The sequence below is a fragment of the Artemia franciscana genome, chromosome 13 (assembly GCF_032884065.1).
Source record: "Artemia franciscana chromosome 13, ASM3288406v1, whole genome shotgun sequence".
Taxonomy (NCBI): domain Eukaryota; kingdom Metazoa; phylum Arthropoda; class Branchiopoda; order Anostraca; family Artemiidae; genus Artemia; species Artemia franciscana.
Genome location: NC_088875.1, coordinates 14,666,683 through 14,688,526, shown reverse-complemented (window position 1 = coordinate 14,688,526; position 21,844 = coordinate 14,666,683). Strand labels below are relative to the sequence as shown.

Below are 21,844 nucleotides of genomic sequence, written 5' to 3'. Positions count from 1 at the left end.
TCTGTCGCAAGATTCCACCATCTAGAATGGAAACAAAAATTAGTTATTCATTTCACAATCTTGAGCCACGATCATCCAATGTTGTATTTTTACAACATGAGGAAATGTATCTTGCTACTGATCCAAATTCTTGCACACTTCAGAACTTTCAACTACTGTAATTCTAAATTGTACATATTTATACACATATGACATACAAGGAATCTCTCACCTTTTCATTTGATTTCCAGTTTCCAGATTAGAAATTACCTACCTTTTCATTTGTTTGTCTTATGCTTTGGTTTAGTTTCTCACAGTTTAGGCCACGCGTCACACAGCAGCTCCCCGAAGGCATCAATCGACTGCTATCTTTCAGCCCCTTCGAAAGATGTTGCTAAAAGCAATATTTTTTTACGGCAAGATGGCAATATAAGCTTGAAGAGTACAGTGTTGATTTTTTACAACAATTGCCTCTATAAGGCTAACCTATGAGCCATTTAATGATCAAATACTGTATTTTTTTTAACTAGATAAATATACCTTAACATACGACTACAATTGCATTATTAATAGATTTTCGATCTAAACAAGACCTAGATTTTCCTTATTCAACATGAGTTCTCTTTTTTATCTATTTGCCCCATCCTTCCAGTCTGAATAACTAAGTTCTATGCCACCTAATTTCATGCTTGCTTCAGCTGGAGTATTAGTTTCTAAAGCAAAAATTCGAGTCGTCTGAGCTTGTCAGCTGAAATTTCGATACAATAGTCGATACAAGTTTAAAAGACACATAGGTTCAATTGTTAAACAGTGTAAATACTTTCGAGGCTGTATCGCAGTCTTTCTGATTGTGTTTTTCCTCATTATTGTAATAAAGGTTTTAATTCTTCATCATTACATCTGTCGCTAATTCGCCACGAAGTTGACTTACGCCAACACAATTTTGTCAGCTCATTCATCATCCCAATAGAATTAAAGCTGCTTTCTTAACCCTTCTTCCATCAAGTTCTTCCCCCCACCCTAAATTGCATGTAAACCTGACCACGTGGATTGATCCCAAGTAGATGGGACATGAAGCATCTTTGACAGTTCTAAATAATTTATCCAGTGACCTTTAGTTAGAAACACACTAGCATGAACAAAGCTACGGAAAAGTTCAGACTCATGTCCACCAAAAATCATTATAAAGGAATAAATGAGGCCCCGAATGATCAGAAAGTCTAACACTTAAACATGCAAGCCATAAATAATGAAAATTCCACAAACCAAAGAAGATATACCACCATTTACGCCTCAAAAGTGGCCTGCATCTTATTGAAATGTAATGAAAATGAAACTCTTCTTAAAAGGCCTCTCTTCACACAAGATTACTGAAAATATTTTTTTAACAAAAAAAAATTCAAGGAAAAGTTTTCAAAGAAGTCTTAAAAGAAAAAAAATTTCAAGATTGAAACGGACACAAGTCACTATCAATAAATACATTTGACAAATATAATTTAACATTATAGTAAATAGTCAAGATAAATGTAAAATAAACAAAAATTGCCCTCAACAGGAGTATGACCTACACCTTTGCTGTCTAAGGATCAGGGTGTCATTTCTACTTCAATGTAAAAAGTTTTTATTTTGAGCTTTTTCCCTTTTAAGACTAAAAAAATAAAACGTAAAGAGGGGTCCCTTCGTCAGAAGGAATAGTCAGTTTCCATCAACCCACAAAGGCTGGTGTAATTTATCTGGTTAATTCGCAGAGGCTCAATGAGAATGTTTTTACTCTCTTTAGTTTATCCTAAATAAATGCAATATACTGAACAAAGAGTTACAGCAGTAAAAAAATGGATTTACAGGCCTTGGGAGAGCTTGTGGTGGGCCTACTTGTCACTCTTCAACTGTTTTTTAAGTTATAAGATGTAAATCGTGTACGGGGTGCATCTGAAGATTGGTCGACCAAACCTCATTTTCTTGCACTTGACTGTGTAAAATCGAGGCCTAATATTTTTTGCTGTATGAGTAGCCTTCAATACTGTGACCTATTGAGTCTAGGACAAGTTTGCCAGCTTGCAGTGAACTGTCTTAGTTCGTTTATAGAGGTGTAATTAAAAACGAGAAAGAGGATAAACCACAACGATTTAGAGCTCTGAAATCTTTAATTGTTTGAGCCAAAATTTTGTCTTGTCTATACACTGGGAAATATTTTGCCTCTAGAGCAACAGTTTCAAGAGATTCATAGGTGAAACTTTTGTAGAATATGACATAATGGACGGTTAAATTTAATATCAGTGGTCTACGCCTCGAAAAAGGTAAGAAAATAGTACTATTATAGTTGACAAGGAATGTCTAGAGGAGTCATCTATTTTGTGGCTATTCGTAAACAAATTTGCAAGAACAAAAGAAATACATCTGAAGATTTGTTTTTACGTTTTACTTAATTTGTGTTATTTAGTGGATGTAGGTGCAATTGACAAATTGACATATTTTTTTTAGCTCGACAGTTTAAAACTAAATCAAGAAATTGACTGCAGACTCAAACAGACAGGACTTCAAGCAGTATCATTGTCGCACAAACAGCTATACACTTTCTTGGTATGTACCTGGAAGGGTACACGTATGAAATAAATTATTTGAAAGATGGGAATTTTTGAATTCAAAATTTTGACTTTTCGAGAAAAGGAAAGCACAAAGGAATCCTTAGCAAAGGTAGAGACTGTTTTGTCCACCTAAAGTTTCAATCTAGGTGGTTAAGAAAATAAATACCAATTTATTATGCTTCACTTTATTTTGTTCAACGTCGTACAAAATTACCTACTGCAGAAAATGGGGAGAATAATTGAATAACTATGGTAGTTGACTGACTACAATGAAGTAAAAAGAGCTCTGATAATAGTTTAGATGTAGGTCTAAATCATAAAAGATAACTCATGAAAATTAATTGTAAGGTATTACCTGTAACTATAAAAACACTGAAAGATATTGTCTATATCAAGATTTTGAAGCTCGTAACGAAGCGTGAGTTATAAGAAGAGTTGGAGGGGTCCGGTGCACACAAATTGTTTGACTTCAATCTTTACAGTGAAAAATACTCTTTTTGGGTGTCAATTTTTATTCGATTAAAGTGCTGTTACTTGGCAGCACTAGTTGAATGTCGAATTTTATTTATCTCTTGATGAGGGACTTTTGGTATAAGTGACAAAGAGACAAAGCTGCTTTTCGTACAACAATGTGAGATAAGAAGCTATATAGTAAATTTCTATGGTGAAAATTTTGATTGTGAAAAATGTGGAATAAATGAAATATTCAAAATTCCATTGTCCATCCTATTAATTTTATTGAAGAATGATATAGGTTTCTTGCGCTTAATAGTTTACCCATACATATAAATTATTTCATAAATCAGTGAACCCAAGCTAGTGGGAACAGTGAAAGTTAAATTACAATAATTGAACTTACATTTGAATTTATTGCAAGATTGATAAGATTACAAATGTGGTGACGCATCCAAAAGATTTTACGTCGTTTTTTCCCCTTAAACTAATGCACTCACAAGTTGACTGTACTCAAAAATCACTTTTCAAGGTCTTTGAAGACGATAGATAGCCTCAAATCTTCACAACTTAACTTAAAGAATTCAGATCATCCGTCAGTATTCTATCATTGTTCAAGAAACTATACCATGGTCACTTGATCTATTCCTATGGAGCAATCTAATCTTAAATGTATTTTGTCACTAATTTCTTTAATAAGCTGAAAACCGGGAGAGTTCCCCTTCGGAAAGAAATGTGTTAATAGCAAAAGAACAGTATTACTAAAATTCCGAATTAAAGTTCTATTCATAAATAAAATATGCTTCTCTGTGAGTCAACCTCCCTCTAATAGTGCAAGATAGAGCACAAAATAAAATATTTCCCCATTATTTTTTATTTATTGATGCATTATATTTCCTTATTAGGAGGAATTAATATTCCTAACCCATCAAGAGTATCACCGTTATCTCTTTTAAAATGATTTAAAAATGTGGAAAACATTGAAAAAGATTTGAACATCCGACTAATTAAAACATACTGTGAAACATAAGAAATTAATTTCAAAATTTAATGTTTTCTTGAAATAGTGTATAAAACCTATAGTTATTTATGGCATCATTATTGGGACGGTTTATTGTTAGAGCAGCAAATGCATATTTGGTAATATTTTAGATAAAATTCATCAACAAAAAAAAAGTGTTACCATTCAATTATTTAATTTATGATCTTTTCAAATATCACATATTTATGTTTGTGCCTCAGCCCCTGATGGTTCCTAACAGAACCTTAAAATATATACAAAGGAAAAAGAAACAATAAAAACTCGTGCTCTCAAATTGTAAAAAGCAGCGTGTTTCAATTAATCTATAACATATTTTCTTCCATTGTTATTAAAATTTTTAAATATTATTTATTTCGAACAGTTCTATTGAAGTAGCTTGGCAGAGTGGTTTCCTAAGCCAAAATTGCAACACATATATATTTTAAGAAACAGGACATAATTTGTCACACAACTATAAACAATGAAGGAATAAATTTTTTAAGAATGTAAATTGGATAATCAGCGGTTGGATGGTTGTGTGGGGTGCATGGTCAGAAATACAAATATGAAATGTTAAAAAATGGACAACCTAAGGTCTTGTATTTTGTACTAATTTTAGTTTTAATAGTAGTTTTGCTATTCTATAAGGACGTTTCATTTTGCAGAGTCCCCAATCAGGATTGTTACCTAATGTTTGGAGAGAGCATATGTGAAAAAAGAACAACTTAAGACCTTTTATCATGTGCTAATTTTAGTTTTAATAGTATTTCTGTTAATGTCTAGGTTCATTTTTTTCTGCAGAGTTATCAATCAAGACTTTTATACCTAATATTGGGGCAGAGCATCAAATGGGAATTTAATAGGACTATCATTTTGTTATAAACAATGTCCTTAATAATAGCCGCTCTCCTAGCCTGTTACTCAATAGCATCTTACTGGAAAGTAAATTAAAGAAAACAAATATATTTTAATTTCGTCTATAGATTTTGCAGTACTGCAGCCTCCAATATATTCTCAGTTTTCAAGGTTACTTTACTATGCAATACTTATCAATAATTTAAAGAAAGATGTAAAACCAGCTGAATAAAAGTTTCATTAGCTTAAAAATCACGGATAGTTAAATTATCTTTTCCCAAATTGGTTCTTTAGATTTTAAAAGAGGCCCTGAGTTTATTTGCACTAAGAGATGCCTGAATTTATTCATTGAAGTAACCTTTATTGAACATAAGGAAGTAAACAGCGAATGTTTTTATTAGCCTAATTGACTTGATTTTTATCGCCAGCAAAATCCAGAAAATGAGAAATTTGTTGATTTGGAAAAAGAAATTTGTTGATTTGGAAAAAGACCATTAAAATGAAAATCTTCTCAGCATTAGAAAGCTTATTCGTCCTGTTTTTAATACTAAAGTGATACCTACGGAAAAAAACACAGTGAAATAGCTTCAAAATAAACTTAAATTTCCGTCAAATTCAGTTTTGTTCAAGAACAAACAGTTTGCCTTCCCACTTTCTTTATTTAGGCAAGAATATATTCAAAAATGGTAAACCAAAACTTTCAGTATTTCAAAACAATAATATTTTAGTTCTCAGCTTACTTCTAAAGTTTTCATACGAATCTTAATTAACAATGCAGTTGGACAAATTTGATATAATAGTAAATATAAACTATTTGGAAAAAAAATATCAGCTGTAATGATATTAGCGTGTTTGGAAATACATCCTATATTTGTAAATTTTATTGTTACTTCATTGAATTTATTAAATTTGTTTGGAATTTGAAATTCTTTGTGTATGAATACAAACACATAAAATTTCTTATAGGGGCTTATTCTATAGCTCTGCCCTCCTAAAATTTGTTTTTGAATGCCCAGATTGCAAGAGTTTAATCAAGATCACAAGCCAGAGTTTTTTTCCTCTTTAGCTATTCAACAAAAAAATAATACGCGAGTGAATGAAATCATCTTGAGATCTCTAAGAAGGCCTGACCCCAATGAATAAAGATCTCCCTAAATCTATACATCCTTCTTTTCAATTCTTTTAATTCTACAGAAAATGTTAAAGTAATTACAAATTTGTTTAGGACAGTTTAGAGCAAATTTTTCTTCACCATTTAATGAAAATTGCAATTATTTTCCTGGTTTAGTTTTTTATTGAAAGCTATGATGAACACCCATGTAAGATTTTCAGTCTATAGCTAGCTCTTGAAGTGTGTGAAAAACTATAATTAGATTTTTTTCAAGTTGCAAGGATAAAACATAACATTGTTGTGGACTTTGAAGTTGTGTAATATCATACAACTTTAGATATCTACGCTTGGATTATTCTTTCATAATGTATTAACAAGTCATACTGAAAATGACCAAAAACAAATATGAATACGGCTGATTCTTAAAACTAGAACACAATTTGCACTTTACTGGGCATAAAACAACAAAAAACTAAATAACCGTGGCTTATCAGTATAATTGACATATGCTGATATTTATTCCTTCCAAATTTTGACAATTTTTTATTAATGAAAGTACAAAATGTAATAACCTTTCAAATATAGTTTTTTTTTAGTAAGGCGCAAATTGTCTTCTGGTCTTGAGAAGGCACGGGGGCTACCAGCCCAACTAATATTTTTTTTGCTCGTTTTGAATTTGACTTTGCCTATTTGTCTTAGTTTCTATTTGTATCGAATTTCATTTATTTATTGATAGTGATTTTTGGTAGATTTATGCTTAGAAGATTTCTACTTTCTTTTTGCCCCTTGTTGGCTTCATGGAGGTTTACATTCATTTAAAAAAAAAATTGACGAAAAAGCTACATAAATTAATTTCTGTTCGTTTCAGATTGACATAGCCTTTTTAATAGAAAAATTAATATTTTGTATCTTTGTAGTTTTATATAAGAATCCATAGAATGGGTTGGAAATTGTATGTCCGAGAAGCATTTTCTACAATTCTCAATCCTGACAGAAAATTTCATTTTTCTACTCAATATTATAGCTTCTGTAGTTGACCTTAGCATTTTCTCCATTCATCATGAGCCAGGCTCCTCATATATTTACTCGATCCTTCCTGTCTGAGTAAATAAATTATATGCCACCTAATTTCACGCTTACTACCGCTTCCTACGTATTAGTCTCGGAAGCCAAAATCCAAATATTCTGAACTCGTAGGTTGAAATTTCGATAAAATAGTCGATACAACATCAAAAAACGCAATCCTTCATAAGATAAACCATATAACTAGAAATAGTTCCTTTTCACACAGGACTAGAACTTTAAGAGCCTTTATTAAGCAATGAAACATGTGCTCAATAGTAAAATTGAGTTGATACTTGTGAGGCTGTATCACCACCTTCCTGCTTGTTTTTTCCATCATTATTGTGATGAAGTTTTTAATTCTACATCATTGCATATGTCGCTACTTCACCAGTAAGTTACCTTACGCCAACACAACTTTGTCAGCTCATCCACAATTCCAATACAATTAAAGCTGTTTTCTTAACCTATCTGCCACCGAGTTCCCCCCCCCCCATAAAACATATTTGACAGTGCTAAATAATTTATCCAAAGAGCTTTACCTAGAAACAAACTAGCATTAACAAAGTTACGGAATAGTTTAGACTTGCACTTACCAAAAGTTATTATCAATGAATAAAGGAGGCCCCAAATGATCAGAAAATCTAACAAGTAATCAAGGAAAACATAAATCGTGAAAAAAACCACAAATCAAAGTAGAAATACCACCATCTATACCTCATAAATGCCCTGCATTTTTTTGAAATGTAATGAAAATGAAACTCATCTAAGAGGCTTCTCTTCATATAAGATTATTGAAAAAAAAATTAACAAAAGATTTTGTCAAAGAAAAGTTCACAGAAAAAAATAATTCAAGATAAAAACGAACACAAGTCACTATGATTAAATGAATTTGACAAAAATAAATCAAAATTATTGTAAATTATTAAGATAAACGTAAAACGAACAGAAAGTGCCTTAGCCAGAATTATGACCAACCCCTTTGCCTTCTAAGGATCAGGATGTCATTTCTACATCAATGTAAAGAATTTTTTCAGCTTGTCCCTTTGAATACTACCAAAATAACAGGACAAAAAAATAGTCACTTTCGGATTATTCTGAAGGAATAATCAGTTTCAACCCAAAAATGCTGAAGCAATTTATCATGTTAATTTGCAAAGGCTCAATGAGCTTGCTTGTAGTCTCTTTCTTTTATTAAATAAAAAAAAAGTTTTTTTAACGGAAAGTAAGGAGCAATATCGAAACTTGAAACGAACAGAAATTACTTCGTATATGAAAGGGGCTGCTTCGTCATCACCGCTCCACTCTTTACGCTAAAGTTTGATTCTTTCTCTTAACTCTTTGTTTTTAGTTTAAAACAGTAAAAAACTTTAGCATAAAGTGCGGGGCGTTGATGAAGAAGCAACCCCTTTCTTATACGAAGTAATTTCTGTTCGTCTTAAGTTTTAATGTCACTCCTTAGTTTCCATAAAAAAACTTGTTTTTTTTATTTAATTTCTGAATGTTTTGAATCAATGCATGTTTTTATTTTGGCTCTCCGCAAATGAATAATTGAAACGAAATGTTCATCTTATTTTTAGTTAACAAAGCTTGTTTTATTTTTTAATCGTACATAAGGTCAGTATACTGAACAAAGAGTTTCATTTAACAGAAGTATGGATTTACAGGTCTTAGGAGAGTTTATGGTGGGCCTATTTGTCACTCTTCAACTGTTTTTTAAGTTATAAGATGTAAATCGTGGGAGGGACGCATCTGAAGATTGGTTAACCCAGCTTCATTATCTTGCACTTTAGTGTTTAAAGTCGATGTCAATTGTTTTCTGCTATATGAGTATTATATAATACACTGACCTATTGAGTTTTTAGCAGGCTCACCATCTTGTAGTGAACTGTCTTGATTCGCTTATACAGATGTGATAAAAAAACAAGCAAGTGAAAATACAACGATATAGAGCTCTGCATTATTTAATTGCTTGAGCCAGAAAAAATTTGGCTCAAAATGCCGTCTTTTCTATACACGTGGGAAATCTTGTGCCTCTACGGCTACAGTTTCTAATCTTTGTATTTGAAACTTTAGTAAATCTTACGTAATGGACAGTTAAATTTTAAATCAGGGGTCTACCCTTCGAAAAAGATAAGAAAATAGTATTAATACGGTTGACAAGGAATGTCTAGAGGAATCATCTATTTTGTAGTCATTCGAAAAGAAACTTGCAAGAACCAAAGAAATATGTATGAACAGTTGTTTCAAGTTATTCATTTGTGTTATATAGTGAATATATGTGCAACTGACGAATGGATATTTTTTGCTCGACAGTTTGAAAACTAAATCCAGAAACAGAATGCAGACTGTAAAAGAACAGGACTTCAAGGGTGCAATCGCCCCAGAGCTGTTCTTCTTATGGAAACATGTTAATAGCAAAAGAGCAGTACTGCTACAATTCCAAATTAAAGCTCTTTTCATAAATAAAATATACTTCTCTGTGAGTCAACCCCCCCCTAATAGTGCCAGATAGAGATCTAAAATAAAATATTTCCCTATTATTTTTCATTTACAAATGCAAGGTATGTCTTTATTAGTAGGAAGTTATTTTCCAAACCCATCAATTGTATCACCGTTATCTCTTTTAAAATAATTTAAAAATGTGGATAACAATGAAAAAGATTTGAACGTCAGACTTATAAGAACATGCTCTGTATCATAAAAATTGAGTTCAATTTTAAGTATTTATTTGAAGTTGCATATGTATCTTTGGGTTATTTATAGCATCATTATTGGGAGGGTGTGCCAGAGTAGCAAATGCCATATTTGGTAACATTTTAGATAGAATTTTTCAAAAAACAACAAAATTGTTACCATTTAATTACTTAATTTATGATCTCTTCAAATATCATATATTTATGTTTGAGAAAGCACCCCAGCCGCTGATGGTCCCAGAAATAGTCTAAGATATATGCAAAGTAAAAAGTAACAATAAAAAATTATGATCTTAAATTGTAAAATGGAGCGTGTTTCTATTAATCATTAACATATTTTCTTCCATTGTTATTGAAATTTTTAAACATTATTCATACCGAACAGTTCTATTGAAGTTACTTTGCAGAGTTGTTTCCTGAGCCAAAATTTCAACATATATATCTTAAGAAAAAGGACATAATGTATCTCAATATTATAAAGAACGAAGTAAAATATTTTTTAAGAATGTATATTGGATAATTAGTGGTTGGATAGGTGTGTGGGGTGCATGGGCAAAAATACAAATATGATATTTGAAAATAAAGACAGCTTAAAACGTTTTATTTTATACTAATTTTAATTTTAATGGTAATTCTGTTTTACTATAGGGATGTTTCTTTCTGCAGAGTCACAAATCAAGAATGTTACTATATACTTGGAACGACCATATTTGACAAAGGGACGACTTAAGGCCTTTTATTATGAACTAATTTTATTTTTAATAGTAATTCTATTATTCTCTGAGGACTTTTTTTTCTGCAGAGTTACCAATCAAGACTGTTACCTAATATTTGGCCAGAGCCTCAAATGTTTGATGCTCTGGCATCAAATGTTTGAACATGTTTTTTTAATAATAGAAACTCAAAAAAACATAAAATTCATTATGAGGGCCTATTCTATAGCCCTGCCCTCCTAAAATTTGAATATAAATTCCTTGAATACAAAAGTTTAATCAAGATCACAAGCAAGAGCTTTTTTCTCTTTAGCTATTCAACAAAAAAAATGTTCGTGAGTGAAGGAACTTATCTTGATATGTCTAAAGGGGCAAGGCTCCAAGGAAGTGACCCCTCCCTTGATGTATATATCCTTTATCTAAACCCTTTTAATTCTGCAAAAGATATTGAAGTAATTACATATTTGTGAAGGACAGGTTAGAGCAAATTTTTTCTTTCACCATTTAAAGGATATTGCAATATTTTTTTAGATTTAGTTTGTTATTGAAAGCTATGATTAATACCAATGTTAGATTTTCAGTCTATAGCTGGCTCTTGAAGCGTGAAAACTTTAATTGGATATTTTCAAGTTACAAGGTTAAAACATAACATTGCCTTGGGCTTTGACTTTGCGAAATATCATACAATTGTAGATTTCTACGCCTGAATAATGCATTCATAATGTTTTCACAAGTCAAATTCAAAATGAGCAAAAACTAATATGAGTAGGGCTGATTTTCAAAACCAGAACACAATTTGCACTTTACTGAGCAAAAAACAACAAAAAACCAAATAACCATAGATTATCAGTGTAATTGACATATTCTGATATTTATTCCTTCAAATTTTTGACAATTTCTTATCAATGAAAGTGAGAAATATAATAACATTTCAAATATAGTTTGTTTTTAGTAATGCGCAAATTGTATTCTGGTCTTGAGAAGGCAAGGGGGCTATCAGCCCAACTAATATTAATTTTTAGCTTGTTTTGGGTTTGACTTGCCAATTTGTCGTAGTTTCTATTTGTCTTGAGTTTCATTCATTTAGTCATAGTGATTTGTGGTAGTTTTACACTTAGAAGATTTTGACTTTCTTTGTGCCCCTTCCCGGCTTCATTTAGCTGTTTACTATTATTTAAAAAACTTGGTTTGAGGAAGAAGATACATAAATTAATTTATTTTCGTTTCAGATTGACATAGTCTTTTTCAAGGAGAAATTAATATTTTATATCTTTTTAGTTTTTTTTATACAAGAATCCATAAAATGGGTTGCAAAATTTTATGTCCGAGAAGCCATTTCTACAATTCTGAAACCTGACAGAAAATTCAATTTTTTAACTTTATATTATAGCTTCTTAAATTAACCCGGGCATTTTCTTCATTCATCATGAGCCCTGCTCCTTATATATTTACTCGATACTTCCTGTTTGAATAAATAAATTCTATGCCATCTAATTTCACTTTTCCTACCGCTGGGGTATTAGTCTCGGAAGCCAAAACCTGAATCGTCTGAACTCGTCAGTTGAAATTTCGATAAAACAGTCGATACAACCTAAAAAACCATAATCCTTTATAAGACAAGCCAAATAACTAGAAATAGTTCCTTTTCACAGAGGACCAGAACTTTATGAGCCTTTCATTATACAATGACACATACTGTCAATAGTAAAACTGAGCGGATACTTATGAGGCTGTATCACAGCCTTCCTGCTTGTTTTTTTCTTCATTATTGTGACAAAGTTTATAATTCTACATCATTGCATCTGGCGCTACTTCACCACTAAGTTGCCTTACGCCAACACAACTTTGTCAGCTCATCCACAATCCCAATACAATTAAACGCTAGCTCTTGAAGCGTGAAAACTAAATTTGGATTTTTTTCATGTTACAAGGGTAAAACATAACATTGTTCTGGACTTTAAAATTACGTAATATCATAAAATTGTAGATTTCTACGCGCAGATTATGCATTCATTATGTATTCATAAGTCAAACTCAAAATGAGCAAAAACTAATACGAGTAGGGCAGATTCTTAAGACCAGAACACAATTTTCGCTTTACTGAAAAAAAAACAAACAAAAAACAAAAAAATAACTGTGGATTATTCAGTCTAATTGACATATACTGATATTAACTGCTTACAAGTTTGGAAATTTTTTGTTTATGAAAGTAAGAAAATTTATTACATTTCAAACGTATTTTTTTTTTCACTAAGGTGCTAATTTTGGTCTGTTCTTGAGAAAGCATGAGGGCTACCTGTCCAAATCATATCAATTTTTGCTCGTTTGTAGTTTGACTTACCCATTGGTCGTAGTTTCTGTTTGTCTCGAGTTTTAATTGCTTATTGATAGTGATTTGTGGTAGTTTTATGCTTGGAAGATTTTTGACTTCATTTTTGCCCGTTCTTGGCTTCGTGGAGCTCTTTACTTTTATTTAAAATACCTGTTTTGTAGTAAAAGTGACACAAATTAATTTCTGTTCTTTTCTGATTGACATATTCTTTTTCATGGAAAAGTCAATATTTATTTTTTTTTTCAGTTTTTACAATAGGAAACCATATTATTGGTTGCCATTTGTATGTCGGAGAAACTTTTCAACATTTTTTTCTGACAAAAATTGTATTTTTTATTTGATTTTATAACTCCTGAAGTTGAAGTCATAAATAAAACTTAATATCACTTCCAAAAGAGTCTATCTATGCTTTTTGACAACCTAATACTTAGTATATCTAAATGAACTGGGTTGAATAAAATGGCTATCAAAAATTTTGATCCAATAACTGTGGGGAAAAAGAGCATAGGAGGGGACCTAGTTGCCCTCCAATAATTGGGCCACTATAAAGGGCACTTGAATTTTTAATTTCAGTTTGAATGAGCCTTCTTGCACCATTTTAGAATCACTGGGTTGATACGATCATCCCTGAGAAAAAGAAAACAAATAAATACCCATCCGTGATCTTTCTTTTGGTAAAATATTAAAAGTCCAGAGTTTTGCAGATACGATCTTGAAATCTCTAAATTATGGTTTTCTGATACACTGAATCTGATGATGTAATTTTCATTAAGATTCTATGACTTTCATGTGGTGTTTTTTCTTATTTGAAAATCAGGCGAATTTTCTCATGGTCGTAACATTTGATAAGCAAGATTATACTTGATGAAACTTATAAATTAAAAATCAGCTTAACGATTCCATGTTTTTACTTAACTTTTGGTATCAAAATTCCTTTCCTTTGAGTTACAGTTTCTATTAAGCCAGGTAGCATGCTTACAGTTAGTTACCATGAACTGTTTGATAGTCTTTTTCATGGGAAAAGAAAATAATATTTTGTATTTTTTTCATTTTTTAAAGGAATCCATGGTTTGGCTTCCTTTTTTAGGTCAAAATAACTTTATCAACAGTTTTAAAGAGTATGAAATCTATACAAATCTTTTCACAAATAGAATCGTTTATTGAAGTTTTTTACCGCCCCTAGTAGACTTGAAAAATAAAACATACTACCCTTCCCAAGAAATTTTTGTTTTTTAACAATCTGGATACGCTCAAATTCTTTTGATTTAGTTACATTTCAAGAGCAGAAGTACTCATGGTAACATCCCTGAACATTTTAGTTTATTACTCTCAGTCGTTCTTAGGATATTGCAAAGATTTCTTATTTGCAACCAACAAACACTTAGTTCCTTTTCATTTACATTTAAAAAACATCTAGCAAAATACATAATTGTTCGTGGTTGCCATACCCAAAATCTCTAGAAAAAATGTTACTGGACTGTTCAACTATACTAAAGAAATGCCTTTCAACAAATTTTGATTTCGTGTGTCTAGAAAGCCATAGACGAAGGAAGAGAGCTACTTTCCACTTAACCACTTTTGACACTCAAAGAGGTCACTAGAACTTACAATATACACTCAAATTAACTTCTTTAAAAGCTTCAATGATATTACAAGCCATGATGGAGCACCAACGCCTATGATACTTCTTATATACCCTTTGAAAACAACCTAAATGCATTCAGCCCTTCCGTTAAATTGAACCATTACCCCTCGTAACGTCCATCAGAGCTTCACCTTAAAACCTTTAGTTTCACTATTTACAGCAACCATAGATTTAGTGTTGAAAGCATGAACATAGTGTATACTGGCTTGTTCAAAATCTGCAACAACTTACCCTGGAAAGTCTAACTTAATATTTTAAGCCGTCTTTGAAATTTTGATTTGTCACCCTTTAGACAATTTACATAATCAGAGTTCATTTTCACTGTTCACTGTATCTGCAATCTGTATGCACGTAGTATGTTTCAATATAATTTAACTTTCCTGTCAACGTTTCCTCAGATATTCATTTAAAAATTCTCAGCAACGGTACTACTTGCTACAAAAGCAGTAGTTTTAGCAGAAGAAGCGTTCAAATATGGCCTTTTTGGTCAAATGATCGTCTCCCATATCATTTTCTGAAAGATCAAAAATAATATATCTAGTGAATTCCGAGTTACGCCTTTTTGACTACCCGTATACACTTGACGTGTTTTGATTTAGTTTATCACTTCTTCGAAATTCTCAGAAAGGCTCACCTGAATGCCATCTGTTTTTTTTAAAATTAATGGTTAAATATTCCATCATTTATCAATAACATATACCTTGTTCAAACAATGAACGAATTGCCTAACTTAAAGCTTATGCAGTGATGGGTGTTGGAGTTTGAGATCTCGGAAAATATTTCAAAATGCTGAACAAAATAGTTCGCCTAAAATTTTGAATGAATGTGTCTCGAGAAATGATGAGTGGAAAGGATTGGTTCCCTTCGGATAATTTTCAATCTAAAATGGATGCTAGAATATAGAGATATCAAATCAAATCATCCCGTCCTAGGTTAAAACGGCAGTACATTCCATAAGAACCCTATGTCTCCCTGGGTTATAGGTAAAAACACTTGCAGCGGTTTTCTGGTGGGTTGTGTCAACCCTATTGACATTGTTATATGTTCTTTGAACTATTTTGAACAAGATGGCTACTTTACAATTTTTATCAGACACATTTGGATTAAAGAAGGCTTTGGAGAGGCTAGTTACCTTCCATTACTTTTGAATTTTAAAAGTGACCTAGAACTTTCTTTATCCAATTAAATTGGCCTCCTCCATATTTTGTACAATACCCCTTCTGATTTTTTTAAATCCTGTTGACCCTGACTCATAATTTTTGAATTTTCTTGAATAAAAAGGCCATCTAAAATTTTCTACTGGATGTAATGGGGGGAAAGAGAACATTGGGGAGGGCTAGCTTAAAATAGGCATGACAACTTCTGATTTTAATCAAATTCGTCCCCTCAGAAGCCTATACGACCACTCTTCCATAAAAACCTTAGATAATCATAATGAACAACTAGTATAACTAATGGCCCTTTCCTTGGTTGATATGGGATGGGTGTAGAGTTCCCAAACACATATTTACTAGACCTTTCAGCTACTGCTAACAAAATAGCTATCTCAAAATTTTGTTTGGATGTAATAGGAGAAATAATGGGGGTGAGGGAATGGCTACCCTTCAATCGCTTTGGACTCTTTTAATACCTAATCAAATAAGCGTCTTTCGAATTTTCTACTTCGGCTCCTTCTATGATAAAGTGTTTTGATTGGATATACAAAAAAGGGTTTTGGGCTTGTATGTAATCTGTTTTTAAATTGTTAGTCCAGTTTATTCTCTGGAATTCGATATAATAACAAAAAGTTTTGTTATTGTAAATATCGGAAAAGTCAATTTTTGTATGTTCCCTTGAATAGCGGTGAATTTGTAGATTTTCTTTTTCGCTCCAGGACTGTGGACCCCAGGATTTCTTTTGTGATATTCCTTGGTAGGAAGGACACACTGTTGTAGAGGTTTCAACATGAATTAGTTACCTGGTCATTGTTAGACCTAGTTTTTCTAGCAAACCGTTTAATCGAGCTTCAACCACTTTAGCTCGGATTTGTAAAGCAGATTGTTGTTGAACTGAGCGAATCTTTCAAACCGCTCAGAATAAAGTTTTTGCCCATAAATTAAGCATTTAAATATTGTTGTTTAAAGTAATAGAGCCACCAAAATTCAACATACACCCTAAAAAAAATTTTCATGCTAAAAGTTAGGTAGTCTCCAAATTCGTAGCTCAGATAATTGTTGATCTCTATTGATTCATAGATATGGCTAGTGGGTTTTACCAAGGTAATGGGATCTTTTTATTGGTAAGAGATTTCAAATCAATTCAGCCCGTTCTAGGTTAAAACAGCAACACATTACATATGACCCTTACGTGTCCCCGGGGTATAACTTAAAACCCTTGCAGCTGGTTTCTGGTGGGTTTTGTCAATCTTGAAGACATTTTTATATGTTCATTGAACTATTTTGAACAAAATGGCTGCTTCAAAAAAATTTTTCAAACTTTTTTGGAATAAAGAAGGCTTTGGGGAGGCTAGTTACCTTCCATCACTTTTGACTCTTAAAAGTGATCTAGAACTTTCAATATCAAATTAAATTAGCCTCCTCCATAGTTTTTGCTATTACCTTTCTATACAAACCTTGTATGCTACCAGGACACAATTTAAAACCCCTTTTCCCCTCACTCTGTTTTTTTAACCCTTTTTACCCTGACATATTATCTTTGAATTATTTTGAATAAAACTGCCATCTCAAATTTTCTACTGGATGTAATGGGGGGAAAGAGAACATTGGGAATGACTAGCTTAAAAAAGGCACAAAATCTTCTGAGTTTTATTCAACTTCATCATTTCAGAAGTCTATACGACCCTTCGATAAAGACTTTAGATACTCATAATGAGCAACTGGGATAACCAATGGCCCTTACCTTGATGGGTAGGGGTTGGGCTTAGAATTCTAAAAGGCATATTTACTAGACCTTTAAGCCACGGCTAACAAAATAGCTATATCAAAATTCAGTTTTGATGTAATTGCAGAAATAATGGGGGATAGGGGATGGCTACCCTCCAATTGCTTTGGACTCTTTTAATATCTAATCAAGTAAGCTTCTTTCGAATTTTCTCCTTAGGCTTCTTCTATAATGAATTGTCTTGATTGGATATACCAAAAGAAAGGTTTTGGTCTTGAATGTAGTCTGTTTTTAAATTGTAATCTTAGTTGTTTTTTTGGAATCCGATGTAATAACAAACAGTTTTGTTATTGGAAATATCGGAAAGTCAATTTTTATATTTTCCCTGCAATGGTGGTTAATTTGTAGATTTTCTTTTTCCCCCAGGATTTTGGACCTCAGGATTTCATTTGTGATATTCCTTGGTAGGAATGACACACTGTAATAGAGGTTTCAAAATGAATTAGTTACCTGGTCTTTGTTTAAATTAGCTTTTCTAGTACGCGTTTATTCGACCTTCAACTGCTTCACCTCGGATTCATAACGCAGATCGTTGTTGAACTCACCGTATCTTTCAGACCTCTCAATATAAAGTTTTGCCCATAAATTAAGGATATAAATATTTTCATTGAAAGCAAAAGAGTCACCAAAATTCGACATGCACCTTAAAAAAACTTTCATACTAGAGCATTATGTAGTGTCCAAATTCTTAGCTCAGATTATTGTTGATCTCTATTGATTCATAGATATAGCTATTGGGTTTTACCCTGGTAGTGAGGGCTTTATTTAGAATAATTTATAAAACTCCTTTTTAGGTAATGAGAACAACAGTAGGTATATGATTGTATTCTGAAGCGATTTCTTACATATTCCTAATGAATAGAGCATCAAAATACTTATAAGTAATAGAAAATTTCCAATTTTCAATTCAATTTTATGAAGACCTTATACTAAATCCTAAGATAGAGACCTTGTAAGTAACACCTGACCTACCCAATTCTGTTAAGTCAGTGTTTGAATATTTTCTATTGTTCACGACCTATTCAGTAGAACTTCTTATAATGTGAAACACTAAAGACACATACCCATAGCTTCTCCATTGTTCAAGCTTATATGTTCCAAACCTCAGTAAAGGACTTTTCTCATGAACAATAATTGTTCTGACTCGGCAAAAGTCTCTTAGTCTGATATTCATTTTTTGTAGAATTTTGACTTCTTGTCTTATCTGCTTAGTTAGCAGCTTTTCAAAATTCCTGAAAATAAGATTTATTGGAAAAAATCAAAGTAAATGCTGATTCAGCAGTTCTGTAATTCTAGGCCAAAAACAGCTAAATAAAGTTCAAGAAAAGCTTGAAAAATAAATGACCTAAGAAAAAGAAATGAAGCTTTTATTTCAGCTAAGCCTGAAACCATAAGATTTTGAGGAGAGAGAAAAGTAAATTGTAGAATGATCAAACTGTTCAGGGTAACGAACTGTTTTAAGGAGTGGCCCGGCTCAATAGCAACCATAACTCAAAAAAATCAAAATTTGATACCGATAGTCTTATCAAAAGAAATACATTTTCATGCTTATGTTAAAGATACAAGCTTCATCACGTTTAGTCTTACCCACACGAGCCTGAAAAAATTTGCCTTATTTTATAAAATAGAGGGAAACATACCCTAAAAGTCATATAATATAAACAAAAATCACACCATCACATTTAGCGTATTAGAGAGCCCTACTGTAGAAGTTTTAAGCTCCTATCTACAAAAATATGGAATTTTGTATTTTTTACCAGAAGGCAGATCATAGATGCGTGTTTATTTGTTGTTTTTTTCCGATGGTTGATCTTATCGACCCATTGGTCCTAGAATGTCAAACGATGGATCATTCTAAAAGGAATTTAAAATTTCTACTGCCCTTTTTAAGTCACCAAAAAATTGTAGGGCACCTAGTCCTCCTCCGCCGTTTATTTTCCCCAAAATAACCTTATAAAAATTTTGAGGTAGCCATTTTGTTCAACATATTTTAGAATTTAATAATTATATCCTTCGAGACAATTTAATCCCCTATAGTTCCCGAGGGAGGGGCTGGAAGTTACAAAATTTGACCATTGTTCATGTATAGTAATGGCTATTGGGAAGTGTACAGACTTTTTTAGGGCCACTTTTTCATGTTGAGGGTGGATGGGGTGGGTCGGGGAGGGGATTACGTGGGATGATCTTTCCATGAAGGATTTTTTCATGAGGAAAGGAAGTTTCTATGAAGAGGCTGCAGGATTTTCAAGCATTATTTTAAAAAAACATGAAAAAATAACTAAAAAAGTTTTTTGGCTGGAAGTAAGGAGCAGCACTACAACCTTAAACGAACAAAAATTATTACGTATATAAAAGGATTTGTCTACTCCATAATAACTCTTCTACAATACGCCACAATACCGAGGACAACTAGGCCTCCTCTTCCACCCTTTTTTTTATCAAAATAGTCCGATGAAAACTATGAGAAAGGCATTTAGCCAAAAAAAAATCATATTCAAATTATATTTTTATTATTCCTATGGGATGAACCAAAATAAAAACAAGTATTAGTTCAAAACGCTCAGAAATTAAATAATCTTTTTTTTAACTGGAAGTAAGGAGTAAAATTGAAACTTAAAACAACAGAAATTATTCCGTATATGAAAGGGGCTGTCCCCTTCTCAAACACTCGCTCTTTACCTACAATTTCTTATTGTTTTAAGAAGTATAGTTGTGAGAAAGATTCAAATCTTAGCGTAAAGAGCGAGGCGTTGCGGAGGGGACGACCCCTCTCATATACGGAATAATTTCTGTTCGTTTTAAGTTTTATTGTCGCTCCTTCCTTGCGGTTAGAAAAATTTCTTTTTATTTATTTAACAAAATAATAGACAACCAATACAATGTAGACTTGGTACAGTAACCTATCTCTCGATATGATGTTTTTTCTCTAGACACATGTTAAATAGTGAATGATCACTAGAAAGCTGAAAAAGGCTCATAAAAATTGTCAAATGAAATGATGTAGCGTTTTCATTGGTTAGGAGGCATCAAAATTCAAAAATAAACTACCTTTATTTTTATTATCTTTGCCTAGTGTTGCTTCCCATGAAAGAAATAATATCACTAACTTTGGAAGGGAATATTTCGGTTGCAAGTTGAGAGTAGCGACCCTCCTTTTAAGAATAAAAATAAAAAAGGTTTCCAGACCCCCCCCCCTCCCCCGCTTAAGTAGGAAAGTTGAAGGGAAAAATTCAACTAAATCAAACGACAATATTTACATCTGGTTTTTGGTAAATGAATATCTGTAATATTGAAGAAAGGCTAAAGTTGTCAGGTTAACACTTTAAAGGAATTTCTTGTGTAAATTCAATTTGATGGAAAGAAACTAATTCCATTTAGGTTGTCAAGTCATATCTCTAATATCTTAGAAAAAGGTAAAGATAATAATTTGGAACCTTCAGTGGACGGTGAGGTGGATTTTTCCAAGATCAAATAAACTATGTGCATGCAGGTTACCGCAAAAGTAAATCAGCGAATTATCTCAAATGGTTAAGTGTAATAAATTGATGCTTTGATTTTGATACTTGTTGTTCAATTAAATCTTAGAATTTGCGAGATATTTCACTTATAAATTTGCCATGAAAACGTCTACTTTTAAAACATAACAATAAGAAAATTTCGTTTTGCCTGGTAATAAATGGTAATTGGATATAATAGTTCAGTAAAAGAAAAGGAAACCAAATTTTAAATCAAAATTGTTTTAGTTTTCTTAGCTTTCAAAAATTTCAAGAAAATATTGAAAAACTATAAAATAGATTATGCAAAAGTACAACAATAAGTAACATTTTAAAAATAAAATTAACATTATATTCTTTAACGATTCATAGGTCAAACGTTAGAAATTTTTGAAGGGAAGTTTCATCATTCTGTAGAGATTATGATTGGCTTAATATATTTGGTCAATTCTCAGGAACTTGTGCTGATTCATGCGTAATGGCAATTTCATTTTATAGAGTTTAGCTTACAACTAAGATTAGATCTATTATCAGGTGGCTGTAGGTAGAAGTAGTGGTAAGGAGCAAAATTGCAAGACAACTGGAAGAACTATTCTTACAATTTAAGTATAACTTATTTCTTAATAAAAATATGTGAGCTTTACTGATAGTTTTAATGCTGAAATTCTTAAATGTTTAGGCTACGACACAGTTTCACGATCTACAGTAGCATTTGTAAGAAACTCATAGCGACAAAAAGAGTAGCATTGCCTCTATAGAGGTTACGGTCTAGATAGGGGTACACTTTTCATCGAATTAGTCCTAGTTATCCCTAACTTTTTTTAAATGAAAGTGGTTAATGCTAGGTTTTACTTGTCACAAGCAGTATTAGAGTTGCCCCTCCTCTTGAAAGATGTTTTTTGCAGTTGCTACTAATCAAATATAGTGCGATGGTTTTCCCTCTACTTGTAGTCATTGA

General features: G+C 32.1%; 1 protein-coding gene across 1 annotated transcript in view; it reads right to left on the bottom strand.

Moving 5' to 3' along the window:
- Positions 1 to 21,844, bottom strand: part of LOC136034566 (galactosylceramide sulfotransferase-like) — a 92,194-nt gene that overhangs the window by 9,505 nt on the left and 60,845 nt on the right. The window contains exon 3 of the mRNA XM_065715809.1: positions 18,457 to 18,624. Coding sequence (XP_065571881.1) covers positions 18,457 to 18,624 — 168 coding nt within the window. The remainder of the gene's footprint in view (positions 1 to 18,456; positions 18,625 to 21,844) is intronic.